Below are 16,461 nucleotides of genomic sequence, written 5' to 3' on the forward strand. Positions count from 1 at the left end.
AGAAAAAAAAACTGGGATGGCAAAAAGTAGAGGATGGGGGACACTAGAGATGATGGCAAATGTTCTACACCCCCAAATTCTAAAGTATTTGTAAGGATGGTCATTGCATAAAAGGAATTTGGTCTGTGTACTTTTAGGGTTCTATGATATATATCGTTTGGCTATTGATCTTCAACAAATTAAGTTAATTCTGGATGCTCAATAAAATCACACCAAGTTCTGTGTAACCTATTTTATAAATGAAACGGTTACTAAAAGCCCTATCCATTTAAACATCTGAGCCAACATCTCAAAGAAATTCATGCTACATGGTAGAAAAAAATCTTCTCTAAATCACAACAGCAGTCTCTTTTTATTTCTCAATTATTTTCCCTGAATAACAGGAACATTGGAAGGTTGGATAATATAATAAAAATAACTGGTTTGAAGCTGGGGAAAATACCAAATCAAAATGTGATTTATTCACTCTCTGCAGTCATGGCTTGTCTTATAGAGACCTCCCATCTATGGGTTATGTTTGCAAGAAATAACCAAACTTCATTTGACAGAATGGCAGTGATTCCTTCTTGATAAAAGACTTCCTCCACTCACCTCCCCAATTTTTAAGTAAAATTGTAAAAATTTATAATAAATCATCACATGTCAAAAAATGAAGAAATCCTGGGTGGGGTGTCCATTTGGCCCACTGAAGTAATCCATACAGGCCAATATAAAGCAGACGCTTGATATCTATCCAGTCAATCTGATCATTCCAATATGTCAAAAAAGACAGATAATTCAGTCGGACAGTAAGCTCTAATCTACAATAATCAGAGAACTCAGCAATCACAGCCAAATAATTACCTCACTTTGAGTTGAGTATCCATGACCCAAATGCCATGCTGCCATGCACAGGAGGACCTGGCCTGAATGGCTACTCTGCTGTGGGACTAAGCAGTCCAACCTTACCCTCCAGCTGACCCTTTTAGCGATGAATATAGAGAATAATTAAATGGTGAGGGGGACGTTCAAAGGGTTATAGGATTTACTGAGACAATGAACATGAACCATAAAGATTATCCATCTATCTATCTATCTATCTATCTATCTATCTATCTATCTATCTATCTATCTATCTATGTATCTACCATCTCTCTCTATACACACACGTAAGGCTTTTTTTTTTTTTTTCTTTTTTTTTTTTTTTGACAATCTCTGTCGCCCAGGGTGGAGTGCAGTGGTGAGATCTCAGCTCACTGCAACCTTCGCCTCCTAGGTTCAAGCGATTCTCCTGCTTCAGCCTCCCGAGTAGCTGGAACTACAGGCACGTGCCACCATATCCAGCTAATTTTTGTATTTTTAGTAGAGACAGGGTTTCACCATGTTGGCCAGGATGGTCTTGAACTCCTGACCTCAGGTGATCCACTCATCTTGGCTCATTCTTTTTTGTACTTGCTAGGTACACGTTTGGTAGATTTTCATCCATTCATTCAGGAGCATTTAGCAATCATCCACTCTAAGCAAGACATTATGCTAGACACTGAGGACATAAGAACAAGATATGACCTACTCCCTTGAAGGGTCAACTGTCTAGTGAAGGGAGGAAACACAGCATTAACAAGTAAAAATGGTGCAACACACTATCTAGCTATAAGGAGCTTATGCACAAAATGCTACATGAACATAAAGGAAGGGCATGATTTGCACCAATCAGAGGATCAGCACAGTAGGAAATGGAGTGAAGGGTGGAGAGAGAGGAAGCGTTAAGCAACGTGTCACAAAAGACAAGGAAGATAGTCTGAGTGAGGTTTTTAAGGGATAAGTGGAATGTTTTTGGTGAACAAGGCATTCTAAGTGGCAGGAACAATATGAGCAAAGGCACAGAAATGAGAAAGCGCCACATGTTCCGGGGCTTGAGACAGGTTCTTCTCCCTAGAGGACTGTGTGATGGAGAGATTGGAGTTGAGGCCAGGTGGACCAAAGCCAGTGGAAGACATTTGAGATGAATCTCAAACCCTTGATTCTGACAAAGTGCTTTATCTGGAACACTTTTGACTCTTCCTCTAGTTTTGGGATATTGTTTCAGATCCACTCTTAAAGAGTTTGTAAATGCAGTTGGCAATAGTCTGAGGCAGCAGTGAGAGGGGAGGGGTGAAAATGCAGTGAACATTCTTTCTGTGTGTTTCTATTTGGCAAGAAACCTTCTGTTTTCCTAATGGAAACTTTGACACACTCAGCCTGTATCTTTTCATCCATATCCAGCTCATCTTCTGAACATTCTTAGACCTTTATTCTGTCAGACAAGAAAAAAATAGGAAAGGTCACTAAAATCTCAGTCTAATTTAACTGTGATGCTTTCGTGGTAAACTACTTGAGGGAGTTCATTGCTTCATGTGAGTACACCACGAACCCTCAATGCAGGGGAGGAAAAGCAGCCTCATCAGTAAATACTAACTTTCCAAAGAGCTCAAGACTCTGGGGACTCCAGATAGTTTGAAAGAAAGGAACAGATGGATGGAAAAAGGCACGTTCGATTCCTGACCACAAGTACCAAATGTAAGGATTCTAGAATTTTATCCATGGCAGCAGGGCCATCCCCACATTTTCAAGACTTCTTTGGGTTTAAAAATGCTGATATTTATGATAGTTAATAAAAATGCTTTACGTCCCTAATCATGAGGGGAACGCAAAGTAAAACCACAATGAGACACCACCTTACCCCTGCAAGAATGGCCACAGTTTAAAAAAAAAAAAACAGATACTGATGTGGTGAAAAGGGAACATGCTTACATTGCTGGTGACACGTAAACCAGTGCAACCACTATGGAAGACATATGGAGATTCCCTAAAAAACTGAAAGTAGAATTGCTATTTGATCCAGCAATCCCACTACTTGGTATCTACCCAGAGGAAAAGAAGTCGTTATATGAAAAAGACAGTTGCACACACATGTTTATAGCAGCAGAATTTGAAACTGCAAAAATATGGAACCAGCCTAAATGCCCATTACCCAGTGAGTGGATAAAGAAAATGTGGTATATATACGTCATGGAATATTACTCAGCCATAACAAGGAATGAAATAATGGCATTCTCAGCAACCTGGATGGAGTTGGAGACCATTACTCTAAGAGGAGTAGCTCAGGAATGGAAAACCAAATATCCTATGTTCTCACTTATAAGTGGCAGCTAAGCTATGAGGATGCAAAGGCATAAGAATGATATGATGGGCTTTGAGGACTTGGGGTGAAGGATGGAAGAGGGGTGAGGGATAAAAGACTACACATTGGATATAATGTACACTGTTCAGGTAACGGGTGTACCAAAATCTCAGAAATTATCACTAAAGAACTTACCCATGTAACAAAAAATTACCTGTTCCCCAAAAACCTATTGAAATAAAATAAAACCTTAAAAAATGAACTCTGGAAGATCTAAACCTGGATTAGTATTAGGCAGGTACCTCCAGATAGAAGTTGAGTTGTCTTTTGTTTCTTCCAACTATAATTCAAACATTGAAATTTAACATAATATTTTGTTCTACTTACAGTTACCTGGAAGTTTTCCTAATGTAAAATTAAGGATAGTAATGCTAAATTATGCTCATGTGTCTAGGGAAGAAGGTAAATGAAAAATCTGAATCTTGACGCTTGGTCATTTTCCTCTTTCATTCTAAATCTTCCTCATTCCCTTCACGATGCTCTGCCTTGTTCTCGTCCCCATCCCTCTCAGAAGATGACCTCCCCTATCCTTCAAAGAGAAAACAGAGGCTGTTAGATGTTGAACTCATCAACTTCCTGTTTTTTACCTGTCAGTTTTCCTGAATCTATTCAGATTGTTTTCTTACGTTCATAAAGGAGCTATATACCAAATACTCTTCATGCTGAACTGGTCTTCACACTTGGACACTTAACATGTTCCTGCTACTCTGTTGTAATAATCTTCTCCATTAACTGCCCCATCCTGCCTATATCTTCACTTCTTCCCTTCAGTCTTTGAAAATGTCTAGTTCATTACTCTCTTAAAAATGAAAAGACAATAGTAAAAAAGCTCCTTCTTTTAGTGAGCTCTCCTAAACTCCTTCCTACCTCAGTAAAACTCTTTGAAAGAGCAGTTTTTCCTTGCCATGTCCATGTTCTGATTTCCAATTAATTTTTTAACTCTCTGAATTTTGCCTTCTATCCTCTCCACTTTATCTTTACTTTTCTTACTAAGGTTCCCAATAGCTTCATGGCTGCCATATCAAATGGACACTTTCAATTCTTTTTATTCTTCTTTTATGTTGTTATTATTATTGACCATTCAATTTCTTTTTAAAATGCTCACGTGATTAACTCCAAGGATACCACTATCCTGATTTTTTGCCTACCACTTAGATGGCTTATTTTCTCAACTGGTCTGAATTTCTCCCCCTTAGTAGGAAGATGGGCTCTGCCCTACTAAGTATTAACATTTGGCACTTATATGTCATTGAGGTATTGGAAGGAAGCAGACAAGGCTGAATTAAGGTGCATTACAGTGGTGTTACCTAGGGTAATGTGCATCAAACATAGGTAGAGCAGTCCCTTAGGCTTTCCAGACCTGTCCCTGACCTAGGTAGAGCTGCTACAGGTAAAGGTTTGCTTTCCAGAAGGTGTCATTTGGATAAAGGGCTATCAAAAATTTCAGCTGACCACTTAAGAGCCTTTAATGGCCTCTAGGGAGGCAAAGTGCTTGGGTGCTGGCCTCTCCTATCTGGATATATATACATCCAGAGAAATAAAAGAGGGGCTGAAAATGATGTATATATATGACAATATACATATAGCATATGTAACATTTTATACACACACACACACACACACAAACACACAGTGAGCATGTGAAGAGAAGGCCCAGTGAATTGATCTTTCCCACCATTAACTTCTCACTCATAGGACAGTTGATCTATCAGGGACCAACTTGCTAAAACAGTAGTCACAACATCAAGGTTGCCAAGATGTGAATCCTCTTTCCGTAAAGAAGGCACTGGTTTGGATTTGATGGCATCAGGCTGGCCTGTGTTGGGGTTGGCCAGGAGCAGGAGGAGCTCAATAGGATATTTATTTGAAAGACTGAGACCACGACAAGGGGCAACAAAAACCCTTCCCCTTTACTGAGGAAGCTGACTGGGAACGGAATTCAAACAGTCTGTCCAAATTAGGAGGGCTGGAAGCAGACAGATGTTGAAGTAAAGAGTCATGGAGATATTAGCAGAAAGTAGTAGGTTGAGCAATGAAGTGTTCTTTAATTTATTCACAGAACATTTGGACACCTACTATGTGACTGACTCTGTTAATATTCTAAAGATTAAGGCAAAGGACACATTACCAGCTCTTAAGTAGCTCCCAATCTTGTAGAGGAATGCAAATACACAAACAGTTGATTATGGTGCAGCATGCTAAGTTCAGGATGCAACTTAACATAGAGACCTAAGTAGGACACGAACTCTACATTCTAACATTCAGAGAAGGCTTCCCACAGTAGATGACAATCATGGACTGATATTTCAGCAGTGAGATAAGTACTGGTTAGCCAAATATAAAAGGATATTGGGAGGTACAAGTAATATAAACTATCTTCCTCTTAACCTAAGAGGACCAGCTTTGTTTAATGAGGCAGCAATTGGCAGATCATATTTTCCACAGGATCTTTTTTATCTACTTGTTCTTTAAGTGCTGGTAGTCTGAAATTTTTGTGCAAACTCCTCTTTTCTTAATCTACACCCTCTCCCTTGGCAATCAAATCCATGGTCAAAACTTTAACTATTATCCATAAAAGAATGATACTCAAACCTGTTATCTTCTGCCCTTAGATATATCTTAGACACCAGACCTGTATACCAAAATGACCATAAAAAATGTCCAACTGGATATTTCATTGCTACCTACACCTGTTCATAACCAGACTCATGAACTCCTTCTCCAATCCTCCACATCATCTTCAATTTCCTAACCTGGAAAACTACCTACTTATTGGAACCAGAAACTTAGAAGGAATCATCTTCAACTTCTCCCTCAACCTTATTCTTCACATTCAATTTGCCCCTAAATCTCATTGGTCCCACTTCCTAAGTATTCCTTAAATCTGTGCTTTCTCTCCTAGTCCTTAGTTCCTTAGCTTGCCTTTGTAATCTCTCATGTGGACCATTGCAACAGCCTCCTGGAGTCTCTTTGCCTTGGGTGTTAACCATTCCCAGTTCATAATAGCATCCCAGAGTTATTGTGATGAACACAACTCTGATCGTACCACTTTCCTGCTCAAAATTCTTCAGTGACTACCTCACATTGAAAGAATCCAGTCTAAGTTATTTAAAGGTACTTATCAAAGCCCTTTATGTACTGGCCTCTACTATGGTTTCAAGCCTTATCCTCATAGCCACCTTCTCTGTACTTAATCTATGTTCCAACAACACTGGACTCTTTTGATTTCCATATAAAATAGAAATCTTTATGTTTTCACACATCTGTTAAATCGTCTTTGAATATTCTATCTCCTGTATCTGCCAGGTCAATTATTCATCATTCAAAGATTTGTGGTTCAATAATTATCTCTCCATTCCTTCTAGACAGAGTGCTACCCTACTCTCTGACAGAGTTGTTTCTTGTGATATTAGACTATGTATAATGCTGTGTTGCTATTTTTTTCTTAAACCGTCTCTCCTACTAGGCTGTGAGCTCCTTAACACAGCCCATGCTAGCTACTTAGTCAATATATATTTATTGAGCACTTACTTCGCCCCAGGCACTTTTCCCAGCTAATGGTGCTACAACAGCAAAACAAACAAACAAACAAAAAACAAACAAAAATAAAAAATAAAAAAGAAAGAAAGAAAAAGCAGGGAGGATCTGATAGGGCTTACATTCCACTTGGAAAGGACAGATAACTTGTAAACAAATAAAAAAGATGATTTAAAATACTCAGATAAATATCACAAAGGAAATAAAAAGGATAACATGGCAGGTGTATGTTGAGAGGATTTGGGGAAGGAGGGCAACAGTGCCACTTTTTGCTGGTTGGCAATGAAAGGCCGTGTCTTTTTAGTCTTTATATGTTGACAGCAAGAATAGTACCTGGCATATGTTCAGTACTCAGATATTTCTCAAATAAATTGAATTGAAAGGACTTATTTGGTGCAAAAAGTAATCTTTAGTATAGTGTACTTATTAATACCACTGATCATTGCTGGTTATTAGAATATAAACTTCATGTTATTATCTACATTCAATGCCAATAAATAATTTTGACATCTCCAATAAAAGGGATGGCACATTATGATGAAAAAACATACCACTGCAGAAAGCGTGAATGCTTCATGATGCCACCTACATAGATTAGGTACATATGCTGTGGAACATAATGTTGTGGATAGTTGTCTCTTTATATTCTACTCTGTGACCCAATTCTATATTTAAAAATAAATTTCTTAGGTTAGAAAAATCTCTGGTTAAAATTTATATATACTTGCAATTAGGATTTCAGAAAGATATAACACTAAAAAATCAATTTTCTAGATTAAATGAAATATTCAGTAATACCACCTCCTTGCTAATCTGACTTGAACAGGAAAATTGGGATAAGTAATTTTTTGAAAGTAAACACTCTTGATCAAAAGTTTAGGTTATTACTCTGTTTACAAACCTTGAATAAAAAGGATTAAATTCTAAAACAACTTTGGTGCAATAGTATTCCTTTTGTGAGAATTATTATTACTATTATTATTTATACATTTATTTTAACTTGTTTATTGGATGCTTCTTCAATAGTCAATGTGGTTAATGCTTTGCAGGGATAAAATCAATTAGTCCAATGACCATAAGAAGCGAAGCTGACTTTCTCCATTTAATAGATGAGGAAACCAAGGTTAGGGAATTCAGATGCCTCATCCTAGTCACACAGCTAGTATTTTTCCAATCTGTTGCTTCATCTTTTATTATAGTTAGCATTCTGGAGGAGTAAACTCTAACTCTGATCATTGACATCACATTTTTCTTCTTCCTGGTTTAGTACACTGTCAGGCACACAATGGGGAGATCAAACAAAATGAAAGCAATGATCAGTTACTTGTAGAAAAATATTTGTTGATGATGTAATTGCCTAGTCAGCTAATATAAAAATGTGTTTACTCACCTAAAGGCCCGAATGGTGGTGAGTCCTTCTGCTGTTTCTGAGAAGTGACAGAGCAGGGGGAGCTGGGTACTATCATCAAGTTCCTGGAGGTCCCTAGTAGAGACAGGGGCAAAAATAAACTTCACATGCATCCAGACTCAAAAATTACCATGTTTATTATTTAAGAGAAGGTTATTTTGTCACTGTATTTATTTTCATCATTGAAATTATTTTTCCCTAGCCCTCAATTAACAAAAACTTCAACAACTTACAATCTAAAGAGGAAGAGAAAGATGAGTATAGAATGAATACAGGTAGAGGCTGAACATAATGTGTTGTACAAAACTATCAGCTCTGCGTAACAGCCAAAGCAAACTGCTACAGGACTTAGTGGAATGAGTACTTAATTTATACCTAGGACACTGGTGGGATTTTCCTTAAGCGGGTAGAATTTACACCAGACCTTAAGCTTGATGAGGGCTTCAACAAAATAGACAAGAAGAAGAATAACAAGAACAAGCACTGGTGTCTGAAGAATCTTGCAAGTTCAATCTCTCTGGTGCCCAGAGTCCTTTAGGGCTGTTGTAGTGGGAAGAGGCTATGTAAAGGATACGGTCTTGTAAGGGTGACAGTGGATGGTAGAAATATCCTTAATGGGCTGAAAAAAAATCACTGAAGACTAGAAATAAGGTAATCTGGCCAGGCGCGGTGGCTCACACCTGTAATCCCAGCACTTAGAGAGGCTGAGGCAGGTGGATCACTTGAGGCCAGGAGTTTGAGACCAGCCTGGCCAACACGGCACAACCTGTCTCTACCAAAAAATTAGCCAGGCATGGTGGTGCACACCGGTAATCCCACTACTCAGGAGGCTGAGGCAGGAGAATCACTTGAACCCAGGAGGCAGAGGTTGAAGTGAGCCAAGATCACTCCACTGCACACCAGCCTGGGTGACAAAGCATGGCGCTGTCTCAAAAAAAAAGAAAGAAGGTAATTGGAACTGTCCTTTAATCCTTTAATCAGCATAACTTGGGAGACAATGTACAGGATGAAAGAGAATGGGTGAATGAGGAGGATCAGTTAATATAGTCCATACAAGAGTATTTTTTAAAAAGTTCAGTGTTAGTATGATGCTGGTCAAGTTTAAAATAAGAAGTAGGGGAATGTGAGACAGTCAGAAGAAGCCCTATTTGCTGTAATGATCGATTAGTTTTCACAGGGTAAACAAGAGTCACATATAGCTTGGCTATTTGTAGTTTAGCAGACTTGAAAAATGACAGTGCTGTTTCCCAGAGTGGTGGTCAAGGGCACAGAAAGAAGACATTTGGAGAGAAAAGATAATGAGTTTAGTTTTGCGCACAGTGAGTTTGAATCCTTGCCTTCATGGAACTTCCATTCACAGTTTCTCTAAGGAACCACAGGTACATAAAACACAGACATACACTGAATGAATGGAAATGCCTGAATCTGACCCTTTTGATAGAGATATATTCATGACAACTTTTCTTTAAACCATATGAGATAGAATTTACAGAAGATAGGCTACCACATGTTTCAGTGCATTCCATTTTTTACTTTTCAGACCTTTTTTCCTGCCCTTCTCTAGGTTTTTGGGGTTGAGAATATTAGAGAAGTAGTGTTGGCATTCACCTATGAGGGTCAACTGAATGGATGAACATGGTTCCATAATCTTACTTAGGCCATTCCTGGCTGCCAATGTAGTCTGGTTCCCAAAACAAATGCAAGTCTTTTCGAAGTGGAGTTTCTAAAATGGATTCCCTCATTCAGAATTTTCACATGGGGATTGGGGGAGAGAAAGATAGAAGGAAGTGGGAGAAGGAATATGAAGGAATGTGAAGAGTCTGTTATTTTTAAACATAGAACCAAATGGCTATTTGTAAATCTGACACAAGCAACAGGTGGTCACTACATTGAGGTTTGGAGTGAAGGAAAAATACTGTGGAAGGAGGAAGCTTTGTTTATAAAACTCTGTTTGATAAAACCAGAGGTGAGGGCACAGCTTGATCTTGTATTCTTGCAAGAAGGAAACAGTTACTTACAAAGCTAAGCATGCATTCGACCCATGATTTTAGATATTCATTTTTTCAGAGCATTTCCTGTAGCTAGTTCCCCACTTAAGTTCTCTTTAGTGTATTCAAAAATGTCATGTTAAGCTGCCTGAACTTTTCAACATGGATGAGTTCTAAAGAACCTCAACATCTAGAAGGATCCTTGTCTGTGAGGTTTAATATCATATGGTTATATTTGCCAACTTTCTGATAATTTCAAACAAGAATAGTGTAAAATCCATTGTCAATATTTATTCTTTAAAATAACCGTCCTCTTCATACTTTAGTCTCTAACAGATTATTCTCACTGATGATGAACAGAATTCACAATTCAAATTTGTAATGGACTAGGAATATTTTCCTAAACTTTGCACTCCATTTGTATTGCTAAAGGGCAATAATAGGACCAAATGAGTATGTAATTAAAGAAAGACATGACTGATATCAGTGTTGAGAAGGCAAGGACAGATTTGGAAACCGTCAGCAGTAATGAAATAACTCTGAACTTCTTTGGCCCACCAGCATGTAGACCAGCAATAGTATCAGAAGAAATGAAATGTGAATTTGATTACTAGCTTCTCTGTTGTGGTCAGAATTTGCTTCAAGCAAACAGAATGAGTCTAGGGATGAAAAAACAGACTAAATATGGATCCCTGACATTTCAAGGACCCTAATTCATAGCTAAGAGGGAGAAACAACTATTTCTTCAAATTATGAAAAGTTACATTCAGAGGTTCCAACTACAATTCTTCTTTTCTTCTTATCTCCACCTATTTTATTTCACCTTCCCTGCACTCAAGTCATATTAACATTTTCAATTTCCTGAATAAACTCAATACCTGCCTTCTTATTTTAGCACTTAATCCACATATTAGGATTACTTTGTATATGTTTTATCTTCCTAAGAGACTATATATTTCTTGAGAACAGGTCCTTGTCATATTGCTCTTCACCTGTCACATGGCTTAACACAGCTATTTGCGACACAATGAGTGCTTAGTATTTGTTGAAATAACAAACGTTACTATTTATAGCGGGGTTTCAAAGTTAAACTGGAAATTTTGAAACAGCTGGTATTATATTTCATTTATTCACCATCTCAGTAAATGACAAATTCTAAGCAAATAATTTTTTCCCATTTGTAGAGTATAATAATATTAAATCACTTACTCTTTGGGATTATGTTTGTGTTTTTTTTTTCTTTTTTTCTGAGACAGAGTCTCACTCTGTTGTCCAGGCTAGAGTGCAGTATCATGATCTCGGCTCACTGCAAGCTCTGCCAACCGGGCTCAGGCGATTCTACTTCTTCAGCCTTCTGAATAGCTGGGATTACAGGCAGGTGCCACCACGCCCGGCTAATTTTTGTATTTTTAGTAGAGATAGGGTTTCACCATGTTGGTCAGGCTGGTCTCGAACTCCTGACCTCATGATCCACCTGCCTTGGCCTCCCAAAGTGCTGGGATTACAGCATGGGCCACCATGCCTGGCCTAGGTTTGATTTTTTGTTTTCTATCAATGTCATGTTCAGAAAAAGGACCATGGAATGAAAAATTTGGCAGTCTTAGGACTCAAAACTCAATAGGTCAATTCACATGTTAATATATGTCCAGGGCTAGGTAAGGCCCAGACAACCAATTATAGGTATAATTATAATATTAATTGATACCTAAATGAATCATAATGTCAGGATAGATTTCATCATGTTACAAATAGGTTGCATTTCTAAATTCCACACCTTATCTTGAAAAACTCTACAGCAAATGTAGATCACAGTAAATCGAATACAATCGTCCCCATGGAGAAATAATTCCAGGACCTCCCATGGATACCAAAATCTGCAGACGCTCAAGTCTCTTATATAAAATGGGTGACATTTGCATATAACCTACATACATCATCCCATATACTTTAAATCATCTCTATGTTACTCATTCTATTTAATTCAGTGGCAACACATCACACATCGCTTCATCAGTGTGTATTCTCATCAGTGTGTATTCAATGTAGTACTCGGCACGTGACAAATTCAAGTTTTGATTTTTGGAACTTCATGGAATGTTTTCTTTCCAAATATGTTTGATCTGTTGTTGGCAGAACCCATGAATAGAGAAGGCTGACCGTAGATAAGCTTTTGAGAATGAATGGGACGCTGTTTTACTTACTTAGAGGCAACCCGAAAGTATTTCTGGATAAAATAAAAGGCGACACCAAGGGGCAGGAGAGCAACCAGGAACACAGGAGTAGCATAAGAAATCATCCCAATGGCGGACAGGCAGAGCAGTGTCGAGCGAGTTAGAGATTCTAAGGTTGGAGGGATGTGCTATTAGGGTAGTTTAAAAGGAAAATATGATTAGTGCAATGAAATATTGGCTACAATGTAACAAAATATCTGTTTTTATATTGACACCGAGTTATACAGTTAGCTACAAAAGTAGTGTATCAGCATGTTCATCCTAAGCAATTCTTCACTCAATTTCCATAGTTTATTATGCCTGTCTATCTATCTATCAACATGTCATTGATTCGTGGTCTATCTCCCTATTTATCTTGGGTGTTTTATGTAAATGACACTGTACTATAAATATTATTCATTCATGTGTTTGTTTACTGAGCAAGACAGACTGTAAATCTTCCCATGGCAGTGTATATAAATCTATTTCTTTTTAATGGTTGCATAGTATTAGCTTATTTAGCTATTCCTCTACTGTAATACATTTAAATTAATTTTCTGTAATTGCTTCCTCGTATCCTTTGGGCTTTTTTGAGTGGATTAATTTTTCCTTATTGATTTTTAGATGCTCTGTATATATTATGTTTATTTAAAAATATTTGCAAATTTTTCTTCCCAGTTATCTATTGTATTTAAATTTCTCTTTGGTGCTTTTGGCTCAATCACAATTTAAAGTTTTTTAATAGTTATTTCTGTTGACTTGTGGGCTCAAAAGTAACCTATTTTCCTTATTGTTTCTGAGTTCTTTGTCTTACTCAGAAAGTCCTTTCCCACCCCGAGATTCTAAAACTATTCTCCTACATTACTTTATAGCTTTATGTTTTAATATGGCCACCTCTATACTATATGCATTTGTTTTGTATTTTTTGGATAGCTAACTATCCAAATATCCTTTGTTGAAAAATTAATCCTTTCCTTATTAAGATGCCACATTTATACTGTTAAATTTCTACATATGATGGAGTTTTTGAATTCTCCATGCTGTTCTTTTGACCTACTCATCTTCTGCAATTAACAGAGTGCTTGAATTTTATAGTATTTTTAAAATATCTAATAGGGAAATTCTTTTTCTATACAGGATTGTTATGACTTCTGGGATTGTCGAACATATTTTCTTCACATTAAGTTTATTTCTGTTTTTATAGGTTTTGTTGTTATGAATGGAGTTTGTTTTTCACTATTTTCTTAAATTGGTGTAGAGGAAGTTGCTGCCTTTCATATGATACATCTTATGTAGATACCCTGCTGACTTTTCTAATTGGTGACTTATTTTACTAATTATTCTGAATTCTCTAAGTAACAATCATGTCATCTTCTAAATAATGAGTGTTTCATTTCTTCTTTTCCAACATGTATTCCTTAGAAAGGTTTTAGGTGCAGTCTGACCTAATACCAATGCCATGAAAACATCAAAACTTCTCCACATACTCTGCAGTCAGCTGCATGCATCAACCCTCTTTCTAAATTGAGGGCCATTTCAGTGTTCCTAATGCTACTCTGGAAAGTCAGAAAAGGCAAGGGCTGGATTTGATGAATTCCTTTCTCAGTCATCCAAAGGGTTCCACTTTTAGAGTAATATAATTTCAGAGTTTGATGCTTTTATTTCAAACAAACTTTTAGATTCCTAAGGATCTTAGGTTAAACTGGGCATTCTTGGAATTTTTCCTGAAGTATCACATCATCTGAAGCTTCAAGAACCAATCTAATAAAAGAAAAAGACTTTAAGACAGTTTGGCATCCCATCCTTCACTTCTGAGAGAAATTCTGCATGGATACTAAACTTTTAAGAACTTTATACTGTGAATGCTGATACGACACTAACCAAAACAAGTTTTTTATAATCAAAATTTTAAACGTTCAATCATTCTTTACTATTTCTCTTTACTTCATGATAGTTCTCCAAGTACCTTCTTCTACATGTACAAATTAGTCTAAGATTTTCCTTTAATATTTCATTCTAGATATCATTTGCATGTACAATATTGATATTAATACAAGTAGGCCTTTATTTAAATTTTGGCAATCCTCTATTGTTAATAGGAATTATGTTTTATCTTAAAATGCTATTTACCTTACATTGCGAAACTAATTTTTGAACTTGCAAGTAACCCAGTTACTCACCTGATCAATGATATTAGTATCAGCTGAAAAGCGATTGAGAATCAGTCCCAGGGGTGTGGTATCAAAAAACCTAGGCAATAAACAGATGGAAGTATATGATAATACTAAACTATTTGGAACCTGGGCATTGCTAATGGGCATGTTAGGGTCATGAAAATGAGAAGCTCCCTATTCATTTGCTCAAGGACTAAAGAAATTCTTCAAACTTTCGTATTTCACTTAAATTGAAAAATGCATGTTTTTATTATTTAAGGTGTGGGAGTGAGAAATAACCACTGTTTTACCTTATTGGTCCAAGGATTATCTTATTGAGAAGGTTGTGGTGAAGATTTTTGGCAGCTGTAAGACCCATCCATTCTACAGTGAGGGATGTAACAAGGCAAAGGAAAATGCCTGCTCCACAAAGTATGCTAAAGCCAGCCACATAGTAGGTCTAAAAAGCAACCAATACAAAAAGCACATAGGAGGAAATTATCAATGGAGTTCTTTCTTTTCTTTCCCTTCCTTCCCTTCCTTCCTTCTCTCTTTCTCTCTCTCTCTCTTTCTCTTTCTTTCTTTCCCTTCCTTCCTTCCTTCCTTCCTTCCTTCCTTCCTTCCTTCCTTCCTTCCTTCCTTCCTTCCTTTCTTTCTTTCTCTTTTTTTTATGGAGTTTCGCTCTTGTTGCCCAGGCTAGAGTGCAATGGCATGATCTCGGCTCACCGCAACCTCCGCCTCCCGGGTTCAAGCGATTCTCCTGCCACAGCCTCCCTGGTAGCTGGGATTACAGGCATGCGCCACTATACCCAGCTAATTTTGTATTTTCAGTAGAGACGGGGTTTCTCCATGTTGGTCAGGCTGGTCTCGAATTCCCAGCCTCACGTGATCTGCCCACCTTGGCCTCCCAAAGTGCTGGGATTGCAGGCATGAGCCACTGTGCCCGGCCTGGAGTTCTTTCTTACTAGAAAACCAAATGTCAATGTCAGACAAGATTGTTGACTTCATCATTTTGCATGCATTTAGACGGTTGAAGGAATGCAATTTTTTGAGGCCCAGGGTAGTGTCCCTCCACCTGCTCCTTCCACTCTCTTTCAGGGCTTGCTTAAAAGCAGATGAAGAGAAAGAGTTTGTTTTCAGGTTTGGGGCATATTCTTGGCTTTCTATGTTGTAGAGCTCACTTTTCTCATTCCTAGTCTCAAAATGACCGGCTAATGCACTGATGTAGGTAGTTAACATCAAATACCACAAGAACAAATACAAAAAGGTCCTATATATGTGTGTATATATGTATAAAATACATAAAAATATAGGCATATAACTCCCTTGAATATAAATCTAAGCGTGATATTTAAATATTTCGTATGATAAACTTTAAAAGTATTAATAATACCTTCTATTTTAACATGTTTGATAGTTTGTTCTATTTCAGGTCCTGTTGTAAGTATTAACTTATTAAATTATCACAGAAGTCCTATGGCATTTGGGATATAAGCATCTAACTAGATAAGAAGGTATCACTGTTAATCTCAATATTTCCTTGATGATTTAAAAACAAAACCGAACTAATTGTACCTGATCAGCTTTTCCAGTATTGTTTATACTATACTCCGATGTCCATGTGGCCAGCCAATAGTCTATAGCTACAATGACTGAATGCTTCAAAAGCTTAGAGAAAATCATCAGGATGAGCAGGAAGAATCCTCCAGATGTCAGGTAGCGCCAGCAGGTTTTCCATGGCATTTTAGTCCTGAGCCTCATTACGGTGGACATGTTATCATCCTCATCTTCCTCCTCTTCTTCCTCTACATACAAAAACTTTTGTTTAAGCTTCAGATGGGCACCAGATGGATATAATTTTTATTGCTCCACAAATAGTATATAAACATTCATGCATAAACATATTTGGATCCCTGTGGTCTAATAACCTAAAAAGTAAAGACAAGCCCTTCCTCCCCATAACCTG

The 16,461-nt window shown here is 37.4% G+C and overlaps 1 protein-coding gene across 2 annotated transcripts in view; it reads right to left on the reverse strand.

Moving 5' to 3' along the window:
* Positions 1-16,461, reverse strand: part of ABCC9 (ATP binding cassette subfamily C member 9) — a 139,574-nt gene that overhangs the window by 32,243 nt on the left and 90,870 nt on the right. For both annotated transcript variants that reach the window (XM_009180355.3, XM_003906100.4), the window contains exons 26-30: positions 16,071-16,300; positions 14,807-14,955; positions 14,523-14,592; positions 12,334-12,491; positions 8,127-8,219 (exon numbers count right to left, since the gene is read on the reverse strand). In XM_009180355.3, coding sequence (XP_009178619.1) covers positions 8,127-8,219; positions 12,334-12,491; positions 14,523-14,592; positions 14,807-14,955; positions 16,071-16,300 — 700 coding nt within the window. The remainder of the gene's footprint in view (positions 1-8,126; positions 8,220-12,333; positions 12,492-14,522; positions 14,593-14,806; positions 14,956-16,070; positions 16,301-16,461) is intronic.

Source organism: Papio anubis, chromosome 9 (genome assembly GCF_008728515.1).
Source record: "Papio anubis isolate 15944 chromosome 9, Panubis1.0, whole genome shotgun sequence".
Lineage (NCBI taxonomy): Eukaryota > Metazoa > Chordata > Mammalia > Primates > Cercopithecidae > Papio > Papio anubis.